At 41.9% G+C, this 16,844-nt stretch overlaps 1 protein-coding gene and 1 long non-coding RNA gene across 2 annotated transcripts in view; both read right to left on the reverse strand.

Moving 5' to 3' along the window:
- Positions 1 to 590: 590 nt before the first annotated feature.
- The window catches only part of LOC119016335, a 28,540-nt gene continuing 12,286 nt past the window's right edge, over positions 591 to 16,844 (reverse strand). The window contains exons 6-10 of the mRNA XM_037092106.1: positions 15,688 to 15,695; positions 6,976 to 7,294; positions 4,763 to 5,089; positions 2,586 to 2,909; positions 591 to 2,232 (exon numbers count right to left, since the gene is read on the reverse strand). Coding sequence (XP_036948001.1) covers positions 2,168 to 2,232; positions 2,586 to 2,909; positions 4,763 to 5,089; positions 6,976 to 7,294; positions 15,688 to 15,695 — 1,043 coding nt within the window. The 3' untranslated portion in view covers positions 591 to 2,167. The remainder of the gene's footprint in view (positions 2,233 to 2,585; positions 2,910 to 4,762; positions 5,090 to 6,975; positions 7,295 to 15,687; positions 15,696 to 16,844) is intronic.
- Positions 11,181 to 12,558, reverse strand: LOC119016337. The gene is made up of 2 exons (XR_005074036.1): positions 12,355 to 12,558; positions 11,181 to 12,077 (listed from the first exon to the last, which is right to left on the reverse strand). It is a non-coding gene; the product is annotated as an uncharacterized LOC119016337 (long non-coding RNA).

Raw genomic sequence — 16,844 nt, forward strand, 5'->3', positions numbered from 1 at the left:
CTTAAGTCTGATATCAAGGATATTGAATAAATGCTCAAACGGCTTTCCATAGTCACCCTGGCACGGACACTTTCAGTAGAAGGATGAACCACTCTTGCAAGGCTTTCAATGTGAAGCCTGTGGTCTTCCAATTGAACTTTCCAGATGGACCCAAAGACACTGTCCTCTCATTGGCCACGAGAGAAATGTGTGTGCTGTGTTTGGACTATGGTGTCAGACGAGCGTCCCTCAGAGGCGAAGGCATGGACCTGGACTGGTTGGATGAATGAAAAGACGTGTGGTGTAATCTTTGAAGACTGTTGTTGTTAAGTTCCTGTTATGTTTGTTTGTTTGTTGTTGCTGTCAGTGGTATGATGATAGTCCTCAGTGTTATGATTAGCAGTTTGCATATGTTGATTCATTGTTGACACTTGTTGTTGTTTGCTTTGTCTTGTTAACATTTGTTGTTGTTGTTTTGTATGTTCACACGTGTTGTTGTTGTTGTTGCTGTTTAGAGTCATGGTTTTAATAAATGAGTTTGGTAAAAAGGAAAATGCCTTGGAGTCTTGTTAACATAAGTTTGACATAGAAAGGGTTACAAAACAATGTTATAAATTAAGGGAGCAGTTTTATTTTTGCTTCAGAGGGAGAGAAGGTCAAAACAACAAACACAAGCATATATCTCCCTGCCTTCCCTATACCAATCAGAAGTATTAACAAAAAGACTAAATCTTACCTAACTCCCTAAATAAGGAAAAACAGGAGAACAAGGGTTAAAGAAAAGGCTTCTCCCTCCTACTGGGCTACCACACACACACTTTTCTACATTCACAAATTTACAACAAACTCAGACTGACAATTACATGTCTCACAAAACACAAACACAGAATCCTAGTAACTAGACACTGGTCCCAGTTGGATGTGGGTGAATGGTTGGAGAGGGAGGCTGCAGTCAGCTGGAGGTTCAAAAAGGCTGTTGATCATAAAGAGGAATATGTGATCAGCTGTTTAACATCATCACATTGATCCAGATGTGACTAATTAATCAGAAATGTCTTTTAATTTCTTTCTTTTTATGGTTTATTGTCTTCATTAATAAAGTGCTGCAGCCTGCTGGGCGGACATTTTGTGTGTTATTCTCTATAACATGGTGTTAAAATGTCACCAGACAGACAGAATCTAATCTCAGGTAATTATACGGAAGTATATTCAGTACTTTCAGATTATTTGTATGAATATAAGAGTTGTTTTTAATCTGACTGTTCATCAAATAATTGAATTTTAAAAAGTGCTGATTCAGCTCTGAGGCAGCATGTAATCTGTAAAGTAACTAAAACAGTGTTTTCAATAAATGCAGTGGAGTAAAAAGTATGTATTTGCAGAAATCCTCCAGTAAAGTACAAATACCTCAGAAGTGTACTGAGGTCCAGCAGTGGAAACGTTGTCAGAGGTAATAATCCTGCTGTGCTCATGTCGCCCTCTGGTGGTTGTTTACCAGAACATCAGCGATGAACTCTGATTGTCTGACAGGAATCTTCATCTGATATCTTATAATCTGTTCTTCATGTGTTTCTGTGAAGAAAACATGGTCCTGCAGCTGAAACACACTGATGAAGTGAAGATGACACAGATCCACATTAAAGACGTTGGACTCTAAAAAACACTTCAAATATGAAAGAATGTCCATTTGTTCATTCAATAATTCATCTTTTTTTTGGTAAAAGCTTACAGCAATAACTAGTATATGCAATATGTGTATATATATTTCACTTTTGAATTTCACTTAAATTCCATATAAAGTGGCATTAAAAGCTGTTAAATAGTGTTAAATGTGACGTGTTTCTATGTGTAGACACTCTGTGAAGGTAATGATACATGTTGTTACTGCAGAGACCTGCTGTCTCTACATCTGAGGTTGTATTTACACTTTACTGTCAGAGTTCAAAGGATCTAAACCACATGTTTCAGTCCAAACCACCATGTGACATCACGCTGACATCACTCTGACATCATTGATCAACAGTCATCAATAGTGAGTGTGTAGACTGTGTGTGAGAGTCAGAGTGAAGAAGAAGCTGATGAAGCGTCCTCCTGTCTTCATCCGTCCTCCATCAGCTCCTTCACCTCCATTTAGTCTCTGATCCAAAGTCTCATCAGATCAATAATCAAAGATTGAGCAACAGACCGATCAAACAAACTGATCAGCCATTAGAGGAGTCGGATCAATGGAGCTGCTTCTGCTCCTGATGTTCCCTGCAGAGGAGACAGAGGACAGTTAGACTGAGACAAGCAGCCAATCAGAGACAAGCAACCAACCAACCAGAGACAAGAAGCCAACCAGAGACAACCAACCAACCAACCAGAGACAAGCAGCCAATCAGAGACAAGCAGCCAAACAGAGACAATCAGCCAACCAGAGACAAGCAGCCAACCAGAGACAAGCAGCCAACCAGAGACAAGCAGCCAACCAACCAGAGACAATCAGCCAACCAGAGACAAACAGCCAACCAGAGACAAACAGCCAACCAGAGACAAGCAGCCAATCAGAGACAAGCAGCCAACCACAAACAGACACTCAGATCTCTGTTCTGTATCTTCATACTGACCTTTGACTTTGAACTCCACTCTTTTCACTCTCAGGGTGTCTCCATCCTTGGTGTAGACTGTACACCAGTATTCTCCTGTGTCTGTCTCTTTGGGGTGTTTCAGGGTCAGACTGAGGTCTCCAGTCTTCAGCAGGTCTTTCTTCATCTCTGTTCGGCCTTTGTAAACCGGGTCCTGTTTTTCAGGCTGGTCAGATCTGTTCTCATACATGTGGACTGTCCTGATTGAGCAGGACCACTTCACTGAAGCGTCCTCAGGCAGGTCAGATGTAGTTCTGAAGGGCAGCTGGACAGACTCCGCCCCCTCCTCCACCTCCATCTGACAGTCTGAGAGGAAACAAAGCACAACATCAGCTGTTCAGACAGCAGCAGCAGTTTTGAATAACTTTATTGACTGATTACAGAGTAGCAGAGAAAGCTGAAGGACAGAACCAGGTGAGACCAGCAGGTAACAGGGGACAGAACCACAGGAAGTAAAACTGGGTTTTCCAGGTGTTGGACATGATCAGAGTGTTTTTTAAAGAACAATTGTTTTGGGGGGGCTGGTATGTAACACTGTTACTGTGATGATAAATGACACTTAAATATTGAATCTGTGTCTATAATAACCACATCCTGACATGTAAATGTGTGTAAATCTGTTTGGTTCATTTACTTTAACTTAAAATATGGACAACTGGATGCATAATATATAAATCAGAAACAGAAATATTTTACAGCAGCTCCCATTGAAAGTCAAGAATATCTAGAAATATAATAATAATAACAATAATAACAATAATAATAATAATAATAATAATAATAATAATAATAATAATAATAATAATAATAAACACCTGGCTGTTATTTGGTATTTTATGGTAGTTCCCGCCTCATCAGCACGAGCTGAACAATAAATCAAACGCAACAAGAGAGGCGGGACTTCAGGCAGAACAGCCAGTCATCAGCCGGTCAGTCCCAAAGCAGCACCAGGAGAGGGAGGAGAGAGGAGGCAGCTGCAGCGAGCAGACACAGAGCGGCCAGAGAAACTCAGATACTGCAGTGAGGCGTTTGTGCAAAACTGCAGATAAACTGCAGAAAAAGTGTTTGTGTTAAAACATCCACATCCTCCTCGGGTGCGACGCCCCTGGCAGTGTGATCAGTCAGCAGCTGCCCTAAACTGTCAATCAACCTCTGCTGTCCATTCTTATGCTCCAGACTAAAGAAGAAGTGTGATGGAACATCCATCTGGGCTACAGTCTGGAAGGTGGACCGGACCAGAACCCCCTGAGCTGAGACACCCAGCAGGAAGCTGAAAGAGACTTTTTAACTTCAGGGTCTCAGTCTGGTTCTGGTCTCTGGTGGTCTCAGCTGGTCTCAGAGTTCCTTCATTTCAGACTCCAGAGCTTTTACTGAACTTATCAGGTCTTTGTGACATTCTGATTGTTCTGCTGACAGAGTTTCCTAATTTGTACTTTTCCAAAATCCCACCTCTGTTGTAGACACAAACTCAGATTTCATACTTTGGTGTTTCTTTGCAGTTTTTCTCCTCCAGTCAGGCACTGTTGGTTTTACATGTTGTAAAAAATCAAGCTGTGACAAGTGAGTGATCAGAGAAGCCAACAGGGCTGATAACACAACTGTTAAACACAATAAAATGATGTTTAAAACAATAAAGCGATCCAGCCTGGCCACAGACAGTGAGTTATGTTCAGGTGTGTCCAGGTGTTTTGTCTCTCCACACATCACACAACTCCTGAGCCTCCATGAGGCGAAGCAGACGAGTGTGAGAGGCAGCGTGAGGCTCTGCATGGTTCCTGTCTGACCTGCTGTCCTCAGTACTGTTACAGCCTCCACCCACAAATACATATTCCTCATTATTGCATTTATCAATCACTTCATATAAAACATGTAGAAACACCACTCTCTCCACTCCCACAGCCGGAGCATCAGTATTAATAGACACCATCTTTACGTCTTCACACACTGCTCTCACTTTTAACAGACGGCCTTTAATAACTTCTTCACTTTCTACAGACTGAACAGACTGACAGCTCGTTCCTTCAGCTTTCTTATAGATCAATAAAAACATCACATTCAGATCAATACTGTCGACTCTGAGTGGAAATCAATCAGCTGATTGATGTCAGTCTGACCTCTGACCTGTATCTACAGTACTGACCTGTATCTACAGTACTGACCTTTGACCTTCAGCTCCACTTGTTTCTTCATCAGGATGTGTCCCTCCCTGTTGTAGACAGTGCAGATGAAGGTCTTACTGTCCCAGTCTGTGGGGTATTTCAGGGTCAGACTGAGGTCTCCAGGTTCCAGCAGGTTTCTCTTCATCTCAGTTCGACCTCTGTAATATCTGTCCTGTTCTTCAGGCTGGTCAGAACCGTTCTGATACACATGGAGCTTCCTGTAGTATCTGTCCCTCCACTCAACTTTAGCATCTTCGGGCAGGTGAACTATGGATTTGCAGGGCAGCTGGACAGACTCCACCCCTGAATCCACCTCCATCTGGTGGACTGAGAGGACAACAAACCAGAAGAAGAGAGAAACAGAGAAGATTTCAACAATACTTTTACAATACTTTTGAAAATTCAAGACATTATAAAACCAAAATCAAAAAACAACACGGTCAATAAATAAAGATTGACAGAATCTAAATCATGTCAGTCACGTCCAAAGAACAGCTGGTCATCAACAACACAACAGAACACATGTTTATAACACCACACACTGGAAAACTTTACACATCGTTCATCATTCTGTAATAATTCAAATCTAGTTTTAAACGAGCTTTCAACACTTACAAACATGAAAACAGCATCATCATCATCATCATCCACAGCTGTCTCTGTTCTGTTTCTTCTGCTCAGACACACGAACATCTTTGTCCTCCACACAATGAAATTAAGTAGCTGCCATTTGTCTTTATTTCTCTGAGAGGACCTGCAGCCCAGAATGAGCTTCTGCTTCCAAAAAAACTCCCCAAATAGTCTGAAAACATGTTCCAACATCACAAACAGAGGCAGCAGTCGACAACACTCCATGAAACAATGAGAAACAGTCTCAGGATGAGACAACATGGACAGACAGGACTCACATCAGAGTTAATGACAGAGACAAACACAACACATGACAGGTGATGTCATAAAGTGGACGATACTAAACTGTTGGTGTAGAGAACTCGACCTCTGTAGGACATTTTAGTTTTAATCCTCTTCCACCTACTAGACGACCTTTAACTTTCTTCCAGTTATGAAGAACAAATGAAGGATCACCTAAAAACACTTCTCAGTATTTCAGCCTCCGTCTTCCAGATCAACCCTCCAGACACACTGAGCTTCTTGTCTACTCCACCAACACTGACAGCTTCACTTTGTGACCAACAAGCTTTAAAGTCAACAGGTTGGGGCTGTTTATTAGTGTTGCACAGGTAACATTAGGGCCATATGGCCTAAAAACTGAAGCTCCAACTTTTTCACACCAAACTCAATTCATGATTTGAATCGATTTTTTTCTTCTTCTCAAGAACAAACTTCTAATTAACTTCAAAAACATTGCATTTATTTTAATCCTTTTATTTTAAACAGATTTGCCCTGTAAACAGTGCAGCTTCAAACTAATTGGAAAAAATAAATAAAAGTGCATCCTGTTAAATAGAATGTGTCCAATTGTGACAAAATGCTTTTGTAAACATAAGTGTAACGTGTCAGATTACTTTCTATTATAAAAACACATCAGTTTTCATATTGGTGTTCTTAAAGTGTTAACTTCATTAAATACTTTATTTTGCAAAAGGTTCCTTTTGTTTATAAAAAGTATTTTATATCCCTGAAGAAATGTAAACTAAATTAAACACCTTCACAGTTATCATCACATGTTGTAGATGTACAGGACATCAGGTCTTCTTGTCTTTTTACCACATTTTTGTCAGGAACACAGTCTGTCTGCTTCCTCTGCAGAGGACTCGTTGTAGCTTCGTAACACAAACCACTTTCTACAGACTGAGGAAGAAAGTTTCTGGAAAGAAGAAGTCCAGCCCCACAGCTGTTACTGGTTTGTCATCATCCCTTGCTCCATTTATATTCAAGCTGCCTATTCTAATGTCTCCCATAGCGTAGAAAAAAGGTGTAAAACAAAAAAGAGTGAACAAAGCAGGAAAAAGAAGGAACAACTGATACAAACTATTAAAGCTGCATTTCTTGGTTCTCAGTGATGAAAAGATTTGTTGTTTCTTTGAGCTTGTTCCTTCAATTTTCTTCTGGATCAAATAAAAATATATTCAGATCAATACTGTCAACTCTGATTGGAAATCATTCAGCTGATTGATGTCAATCTGACCTCTGACCTTTATCTACAGCTCTGACCTGTATCTGCAGTACTGACCTGTATCTACAGTACTGACCTTTGACCTTCAGCTCCACTTGTTTCTTCATCAGTTTGTGTCCCTCCCTGTTGTAGACTTTGCAGATGAAGGTGTCTCTGTCTCTCTCTGTGGGATATTTCAGGGTCAGACTGAGGTCTCCAGGTTCCAGCAGTTTTCTCTTCATCTCTGTTCGACCTCTGTAATCACTGTCCTGTTCTTCAGGCTGGTCAGAACCGTTCTGATACACATGGACCTTCCGATCAAATCCATCCATCCATTCCACTTTCGCATTTTCATGCAGGTGAACTATGGTTTTGCAGGGCAGCTGGACAGACTCCGCCCCTGAATCCACCTCCACCTGGTAGACTGAGAGACAACAAAACACAACATCAGCTGAACAGACAGCAGCAGGAACTGTGATGGTAACATGACCTCACTGTCTCATCCTTCTCTTATAGTCCCAGACCTCACTGTTGACAGTCTGTCTCAACAGTCAGGGAGCTACCAGAGTAAAGATGCTGCCCAGGTGCATGATGGGTAGTGTAGTAGCAGTGACATACCTGACATGAAATAGTGCCTAAAATGTACTAAAAGTGCTCCCACAAGAAATCCAATTACCAGGAGAACCAGGAGAACCAGGAGAGATTTGGCCCATGATGGGAATGGTTCTGTGTGAACCAGAAACATAAAGAACATGACCTCTGACCTCTGACCTCTGATCTGTATCTACAGGAGGTTTTAATGTTATTTGCTGACCTTTGACCTGGAGGTTTACATCTGTCAATCTCCGTTCTCTCTTTCTCCCCCATTTCACCCATCTGATGGTGCAGGTGTAGGAGCCGCTGTCAGAGAGGTGGAGTTTTGTCAGATTGAGGCTGAGGTCTCAAGTTTCCAGAGCGTCAGTCTTCATGGATGTTCGGCTGCTGTAAAGCTGGTTTTGGTCTTTAAGTTCATCACCTTCCTGCTGACGCTGGTGGACGGTTGAAGGATTGAGATCGTAGCGGCTCCACACCACTGAGGGCTCGTCCAGTCCATCAGTGGGAAAGTTACAGGGCAGCAGGACAAACGGGTCCCAGTCATACACCTCCACAGCTGAGGCATGCTGGGAAACTGTGAGGTGACACAGACAGAGAGGGTCAATGACAGCAGCCTTATTTCATGTCATGAGTGAATGTGGTCCTCTGCAGTGTGTGCAGCCTGTAAACTGTGCTGCTAAAGATCAACTCAGACTCTGTGTGAATGAAGGCCAACATTTACATCCACATGTGACGCTGCTGTCGCAGCAAAGCATCATTATTACGTCTGTGAACAGAAGCCATCAGAATGTGAGCGAGCTGCAGGGATCTAATCCTGAAGAACAGAAGTGAGGACAGTGTGACTGTACAGTCTTCTACATTCATCAGGGTTTAAAGACACAGTGAACATCTGCTGCCTTTAATCTGTTCTTCATGTGTTTCTGTGAAGAAAACATGGTCCTGCAGCTGAATCACACTGATGAAGTGAAGATGACACAGATCCACATTAAAGACATGACGTAGGACCGAGGTGACGATCAGATCAGAGGGAGGAAGGTTATCTTACCGTGCACGAGGATCACAAACACCACAAACATCTTCATCTTCTTGGGGTCCAGTTTGTGTGAGCATGAAGCAGCTTCAGACTGACGGACAGGAAGCTGAACCTTCAGTCCTGCTGATTCCCCAAACATCTTCATCAATCTGCAGAGTGTTGTGGAATTTCAGCTGGCTTGACTGTTTAGATGAGATGAAGAAGACTCAGAGACCCCGATGACTTAACGTTGAGATAGTTTATAGAACATGATCATGGAGGAGCAACACAACATCACGTCTGTGACGTGTTCCAGCAACATGAACTTGGCACTTCCATGACAGTAAACCAGCCACATTATAATCCTTTAACACTGAGCACTCCCATCTTCTCTATGAGAAGGTGACAGACAGGAAGCTTCACCAACAGGAAGTGTTTCCATTAACACATTATAAACAGCCAGAACTGAATGAGGAACTTGATTTTGCTGCTTTTTGTCAACACTGAGTTGCACTGTGTGAATCTTTCGTGTAAGTGTTGTTGATGTTGTTGATACCATCTGCTGGAGCTTTTGTGAACTACACCCTCTGTAGATCACAAATCAGCATCAGGCGGAAAATTCCTGTTGATGGGTCACAACTATAAAAAAGCTTTTTTTTTTCCCATGAGATCTATTTGACTCCCTGATGAAGACTTAAAGATAAACACTTCAGAGTCTTTAGTCTTTAAGGTTTAACATGTCCATGCTGTGACAATAACGTTTTTAATAGTTTCACAAAGTTTTCCTGTGATTTTTATGTCTATATGTGTCACGAAGTGCTCACAGTTTTAATGTTTTGTTCAGTTTGACCTGAGCAGAAGAACCTGTTGTCTCTGTGGTGTGATCGAACATGACACACCTTCAGTATCAAACTAATAAATGAGTTTCGATGGATCACTTGTGTGAACTTTGTCCCGTACAGCCGCTGCAACAGGCCATAAAACTGAGGACAGTGTAACTACACAGTCTTCTACACTCAACACAAATGTCAACACAACTCTAAACACATTTTTCTTGAGTTGAACTCAAAGATTTAAGACTTTTTATGTACACAAGAATGATTTCTCTCAGCAGCAGTTTGTTAAAATGTGTGTTAGTGAGCTCGTCTTCTCTGCCAATATAATCCACCCACCTGACAGGTGTGGCATTAAACAGCAGGGTTAATACACAGGTGCTCTTTGGACTGGTCACAATAAAACATCACTCTGAAATGTTCAGTCTGATCCCCTTTAGTCAACAGGAACAGCTCTGCTGGACATTCCTGCAGCCAACATGTCTCTTTTATTGTGTTGTGTGATGAAACATCTTAAGTGACCTTTGATTGTGAGCAGTCTAAACAACACCTATGCAATAAATCCTGCATTTATATTTGTACTGAGTGTTTAAAGACACAGTGAACATCTGCTGCCTTTAATCTGTTCTTCATGTGTTTCTGTGAAGAAAACATGGTCCTGCAGCTGAATCACACTGATGAAATGAAGATGACACAGATCCACGTTAAAGACATGACGTAGGACCGAGGTGACGATCAGATCAGAGGGAGGAAGGTTATCTTACCGTGCACGAGGATCACAAACACCACAAACATCTTCATCTTCCTGTCACAACTACAACAAGCACAAAGTCCTCTTTACTGAGCTTCACTTCAGAAACACATGGAGGACATCAGTTCACAGCCAGTCGTCACTTTGCTGCTGCTGACCGTCCACTGACTCCAGGACTGAACTGGACTTTCACTTTGAGCTGTTTCCTGTGAAGCAGCTGCTGGAAGCTGCTTCCTGTGACGCTTCCTGTGACGCCCACCTGTATTTGAGGTGTTTGAGAAGGTTTGACACGCAGCACTCTGCAGGTCGCAGGTGACTAGAGAGCCTGTTGTGATACAGTCAGTGCTGTATGGACTCTAGCAGCCTAGTTAATGTGGTCAGTCAGGGACGTAGTGCAGAAAACCAGACTGATAGCTGAGTTTGTAACACTGAGACTGTCACCTTCCCTCACCACTCTCTCACTGAATCATCCTCTAAATGTGTAAATCACAATAATCTCATGTTGATCTCCTCTGTCAGTGTGGAAATGTCTCAGCAAGCAGCGTCTGTGAAATTACTGCCAAAGTAAATATACTAAAGTATATTCAGCACTCATATTATTTGTTTGAAAATAAGAGTTGTTTTAAATCCGACTGTTGATCCAATAAATAGCTTTAAAAAGTGCTGATTCAGCTGTAATCTGTAAAGTAACTAGTAACTAAAACAGTATTTTCAACAAATGTAGTGGAGTAAAAAGTACATGTTTGCAGACATGGAAATACTCAAGTAAAGTACAAATACCTCAGAAGTGTATTTAGTGCAGTTGTGAAAACTAAACCTGGGCAGAGCTCATGTCGCCCTCTGGTGGTTGTTTACGGGAACATCAGTGATGAACTCTGAGTGTCTGACAGGAATGTTAGAAGTCAAAATAATCACAAACTGCTTTATAATAAAGTGCTCAGGGTTCACTTTGATAAGCTTCTCAGAGTTTTAAAGTTTTAAAAGAATGATTTTCCTCGCTGGCTTCAGATGAACTGACGACCTGTTAGAGGCTCAAACTGATCAAACATCACAGAATAACAGAAGACGTAAATATGAATTAATCTAATATTTGCTTTAAAGAGGCTTCAGTGTTTGTTTCTGTTGCAGCTTTATTGATCTATCAGTTATGATCCGTTGATCACATCGTGTCCTGGACTGCAAACATGAGACAAAACCATCACACAGTGCAGAACCACCAGAACAGATTCCAGGAACAAGTCCAGTTATTTAAGGCAGAAACGCTCAGAATCTAATAAACAGCTGAAGACTTTTTTTACAGTACAACATCTGTAAACCACAAACATGAGATCATGTCATACATACACTGGATCCAGAGTCCAAACTGGACCAAACTCAACCCTGCACTTCTGTAGGTCCTCAGCAACAAACCGGTACCGTGTGAAGTAGAACAGATCAACGTTTGTCGAGATATGTGAATAAATTCAGACAGTTTCCAGACGACGAGGCCTCAAACACTCCACTTCAGTCTGTGAGGTCCCGGAGTTGAAGTCTCCTGAGTCCACAGAACCTTTTCTGGTCCAGTTGTTTCCAATGAGCAGAATGTGGAGGAATGCGGTCCAGTTCATTCAGCTCTGGACCGACCGGCACCGCCTGGATCCAACGCTGCTGATCCCCCCTCAGTGTTTGTGAGCACAGTCAGCAGCAACTGTGACCTCAGAACATTCGTCTGCAAAACTTCCACAGCATCAAAGTCCAACAGTCTCAGTGTGGTTAGTCTGACAGCGACTACATGAGGCCGTGTGATGAGTCTGAACCGTGGCGCCTCTACAAGCTCCTGCCACACTCCAGCTAACCTGCTAATGTGATCGTTTACAGGGTTGTTAGCACCAAAAAGCATCGATACACAACTCAGAGCTGTTGGTTCAAAGCGCTCCGATGGTTCAGGCGCGTCGCGTAACAACGACGACTGCAACTGAAGACCTGAACCGGCTGGTGGAGAGAGACAGGATGACGGCCAATAGGAGGTCCTGAAGTGGAGAGAGAGAATACAACACACACACACACACACACACACACACACACACACACACACACACACACACACCATATGTGTCCACACTGTATAGATCAGTAGCCCAGATGTACACATGTATGAGTGCAGACTGCAGTACTGTGTGTACTGACCGCAGTATCGTGTGTATTTATATAGAAAGTGTGTACCGGGGGCTGACCGGGCTGCAGACGGACCCTCCAGCCGCCGTCAACGCTCCCCCGGCGGGCAGCAGATAAACAAAAACAACGCACCGCTCCATCCATCCGTCCGTCCTCCTCGCTGTCACTCTGCGGGCCTCGCTGCTGTCGTCGTCGGCGTGTTGATCGTCGGTGTGTCGGTGCTCGGTACCGCCGGGGCCTCCTCTCTCTGGTTCTCCGGTTCCCCGCCTCCTCGCTCTCCCTCCTCGGTGCGACCCTCCGCCAGCCCCGCCGCCATCAGCGCCAGCGGCACGTCAAACCCGCCCGGTACCACACGACCCACTTCCGCCTGCTCGCTGAGGGTTGTTTCAAAATAAAAGCCGCTCGACCTGAACTACGACACTGATTTCCATATTAAATCTGACCACATTATATATTTATATTTTATTACATGTTTACGTTTTTATATAATGTTTGATCCAATGTCTGCTTTTCATGTGTGTTGATTTTATTTATGTGATTCAATTTTATGGAAAACTGAAGTATTAAAATAATTTAAAGTTAATTTCACCTTTGGGATCTTATTTGGTTTATTCTGTGTTCTTATCACAGCAGCACTTTATACTACTTTTATACATTTTGAGGTCTTTATTTTGGTAATTTTTAAGTAAACTCAAACTTGATGAATGCGTAACTGCAATTACTCACCATTAAAGTGCTGAACCTGTAAAAACACTCCAGATTAATGAGGCATGTTTTAGCATTTCTCTATATTTTGTGACATTTGTGAATTTGGTCCCTTATTACAACTGTTATCTTGTATTCTTCAACTCAGAGAGAAACTTCACTGCTCTGTGGTTTGTAAAAACAACACACAGACTTTATTCTCACTGCACTCAGTTGAAATATGTGTATTTATAATATACAGCATGTTTCTGGAGAATACTTTTAAAATACAGATATATGAATACTTTTGTTTATAATATAAAACATCAGATGTGATTTAAAGGTGAGTTGATTATTTTCCTATTTGATCGATTAGTTGTCTGGTCCATGAAGAAGAATATAGATCAGTTTGTGTTCAGTGCAGATTTAATAAATTCGTCGCAGGCTTTTATTTTGTAAGGTAGAAAGCGAGCCTTTCTCAAACCGGAAGTTCCGTGCGTGCTCGTGCCTTTCAGAGCCCGCCATCACAGCGGCCGTTAACTCAACAGACTGATCAGCTGTTTTAATCACTCTGGTGACGTGTGGTGACGAAACGCTCGTGATATCAGGATGAACATATCGATCAGGTCCAGATCGATGCGAGCCCGGGCGGTGATCTGATCAGCCTGATGGTGAATCGTAGTATTGATAATGATGAAAAAACAAAAAGAACATCATGGATTCTCATGGCGGACGCACTAACGTCTGATTGGCCCGAGGTGACGGACTGCGGGCCAATCAGAGAGCGCGCTGCGGGAGGCTGCCGCTCCTAGCAACAAGAGAGTTCAGACTTGTTATTGATTGATTTACTAAGACAGGTGTGTCACCTTTAACACCTGAGACACGTGTTTATATATCTGTAACAGACGTGTTTCATCAGGAGGTTTAAAGATGTTATTATTATAAAATATAATCTATCATAAAGAGAAACATGTGATCAGCTGTTTAACATCATCACATCGATCCAGATATGACTGATTAATCAGAAATGTCTTTTATTTTCTTTCTTTTTATGGTTTATTATCTTTATTAATAAAGTGCTGCAGCCTGCTGGGCGGACAGTTTGTGTGTTATTCTCTATAACATGGTGTTAAAATGTCACCAGACAGACAGAATCTAACCTCAGGTAAATATACTGAAGTATATTCAGCACTTTCAGATTATTTGTATGAATATAAGAGTTGTTTTTAATCTGAATGTTCATCAAATAAATACATTTTAAAAAGTGCTGTTTCAGCTCTGAGGCAGCATGTAATCTGTAAAGTAACTAAAACAGTGTTTTCAATAAATGTAGTGGAGTAAAAAGTAGATATTTGCAGAAATCCTCCAGTAAAGTACAAATAGCTCAGAAGTGTACTGAGGTCCAGCAGTGGAAACGTTGTCAGAGGTAATAATCCTGCTGTGCTCATGTCGCCCTCTGGTGGTTGTTTACCAGAACATCAGTGATGAACTCTGATTGGCTGACAGGAATCTTCATCTGATATCTTATAATCTGTTCTTCATGTGTTTCTGTGAAGAAAACATGGTCCTGCAGCTGAAACACACTGATGAAGTGAAGATGACACAGATCCACATTAAAGACGTTGGACTCTAAAAAACACTTCAAATATGAAAGAATCTCCATTTATTCATTCATTAATTCATCTTTTTTTGGTAAAAGCTTACAGCAATAACTAGTATATGCAATATGTGTATATGTATTTCACTTTTGAATTTCCCTTAAATTCCATATAAAGTGGCATTAAAAGGTGTTAAAGTGTTAAATGTGAGGTGTTTCTATGTGTAGACACTCTGTAAAGGTCATGATACATGTTGTTACTGCAGACACCTGCTGTCTCTACATCTGAGGTTGTATTTACACTTTACTGTCAGAGTTCAAAGGATCTAAACCACCATGTGACATCACTCTGACATCACTCTGACATCACTGATCAACAGTCATCAATAGTGAGTGTGTAGACTGTGTGTGAGAGTCAGAGTGAAGAAGAAGCTGATGAAGCGTCCTCCTGTCTTCATCCGTCCTCCATCAGCTCCTTCACCTCCATTTAGTCTCTGATCCAAAGTCTCATCAGATCAATATTCAAAGATTGACCAACAGACCGATCAATCAGATTGATCAGCCATCAGAGGAGTCGGATCAGTGGAGCTGCTTCTGTTCCTGATGTTCCCTGCAGAGGAGACAGAGGACAGTTACACTGAGACAAGCAGCCAACCAGAGACAAGCAGCCAATCAGAGACAAGCAGCCAACCAACCAGAGACAAGCAGCCAATCAGAGACAAGCAACCAATCAGAGACAAGCAGCCAATCAGAGACAAGCAGCCAACCAGAGACAAGCAGCCAATCAGAGACAAGCAGCCAACCAGAGACAAGCAGCCAATCACAGACAGACACACAGATCTCTGTTCTGTATCTTCATACTGACCTTTGACTTTGAGCTCCACTGTTTTCCATCTCCACATGTCCTTGTTGATGACTCTACACCAGTATTCTCCTGTGTCTGTCTCTTTGGGGTGTTTCAGGGTCAGACTGAGGTCTCCAGTCTTCAGCAGGTCTTTCTTCATCTCTGTTCGGTCTTTGTAATCCTGGTGCTGTTTGTCAGGCTGGTCAGATCTGTTCTCATACAGGTGGACTGTCCTGAATGAGGGTTCATAGCAGACCCACCTCACTGTAGCGTCCTCAGGCAGGTCAGGTGTAGTTCTGAAGGGCAGCTGGACAGACTCCGCCCCCTCCTCCACCTCCACCTGACAGTCTGAGAGGAAACAAAGCACAACATCAGCTGTTCAGACAGCAGCAGCAGTTTTGAATAACTTTATTGACTGATTCCAAAGTAGCAGAGAAAGCTGAAGGACAGAACCAGGTGAGACCAGCAGGTAACAGGGGACAGAACCACAGGAAGTAAAAGCAGGTTTTCCAGGTGTTGGACATGATCAGAGTCCTGATGGTGTTGTGATGTTTTGTCCCTGTGGTCTTCACAGTAATGTCTCATCTCAGTGTTCAACTGCTGCTTGTTGCTTCTCTTTGTCACTTTCACATTTCTGGACGTCAAATTTAACATTTTCTTTGATCAACTTCTTCAACAGGAAGTGAAGATTTGTTGACTCAGCTGAGAACTGATCATCAATCAATAACTGATACAAACTATTAAAGCTGCATTTCTTTGTTCTCAGTGATGAAAAGATTTGTTGTTTCTTTCAGCTCGTTCCTTCAACTTTCTTCTGGATCAAATAAAAACATCACATTCAGATCAATACTGTCAACTCTGATTGGAAATCAATCAGCTGATTGATGTCAGTCAATCAAAAACAACACGGTCAATAAATGAAGATTGACAGAATCTAAATCATGTCAGTCACGTCCAAAGAACAGCTGCTCAACACAACAGAACACATGTTTATAACACCACACTGGAAAACTTTACACATCTTTCATCATTCTGTAATAATTCAAATCTAGTTTTAAACGAGCTTTCAAAGTTTTTACCAACATGAAAACAGCATCATCATCATCCACAGCGTCTCTGTTCTGTTTCCACAGTTTGTGGGTTGCAGTGTGCAGAGGTGTAGCAGCTGTACAGAAGGGCGGGATGGATGTGGTGGTGGTGGTGTTTTTAAGAACAATTGTTTTGGGGGGGCTGGTGTGTAACGCTGTTACTGTGATGATACATGACACTGAAATATTGAATCTGTGTCTATAATAACATCCTGACATGTAAATGTGTGTAAATCTGTCTTGGTTCAAATATGACAACTGGCTGCATAATATATAAATCAGAAACAAATACTTTACAGCAGCTCCCATTCAAAGTCAAGAATATCTAGAAATATAATAATAATAATAATAATAATAATAATAATAATAATAATAATAATAATAATAATAATAATAATAAACACCCGGC

Source organism: Acanthopagrus latus, unplaced genomic scaffold, assembly GCF_904848185.1.
Source record: "Acanthopagrus latus isolate v.2019 unplaced genomic scaffold, fAcaLat1.1, whole genome shotgun sequence".
Classification (NCBI taxonomy): domain Eukaryota; kingdom Metazoa; phylum Chordata; class Actinopteri; order Spariformes; family Sparidae; genus Acanthopagrus; species Acanthopagrus latus.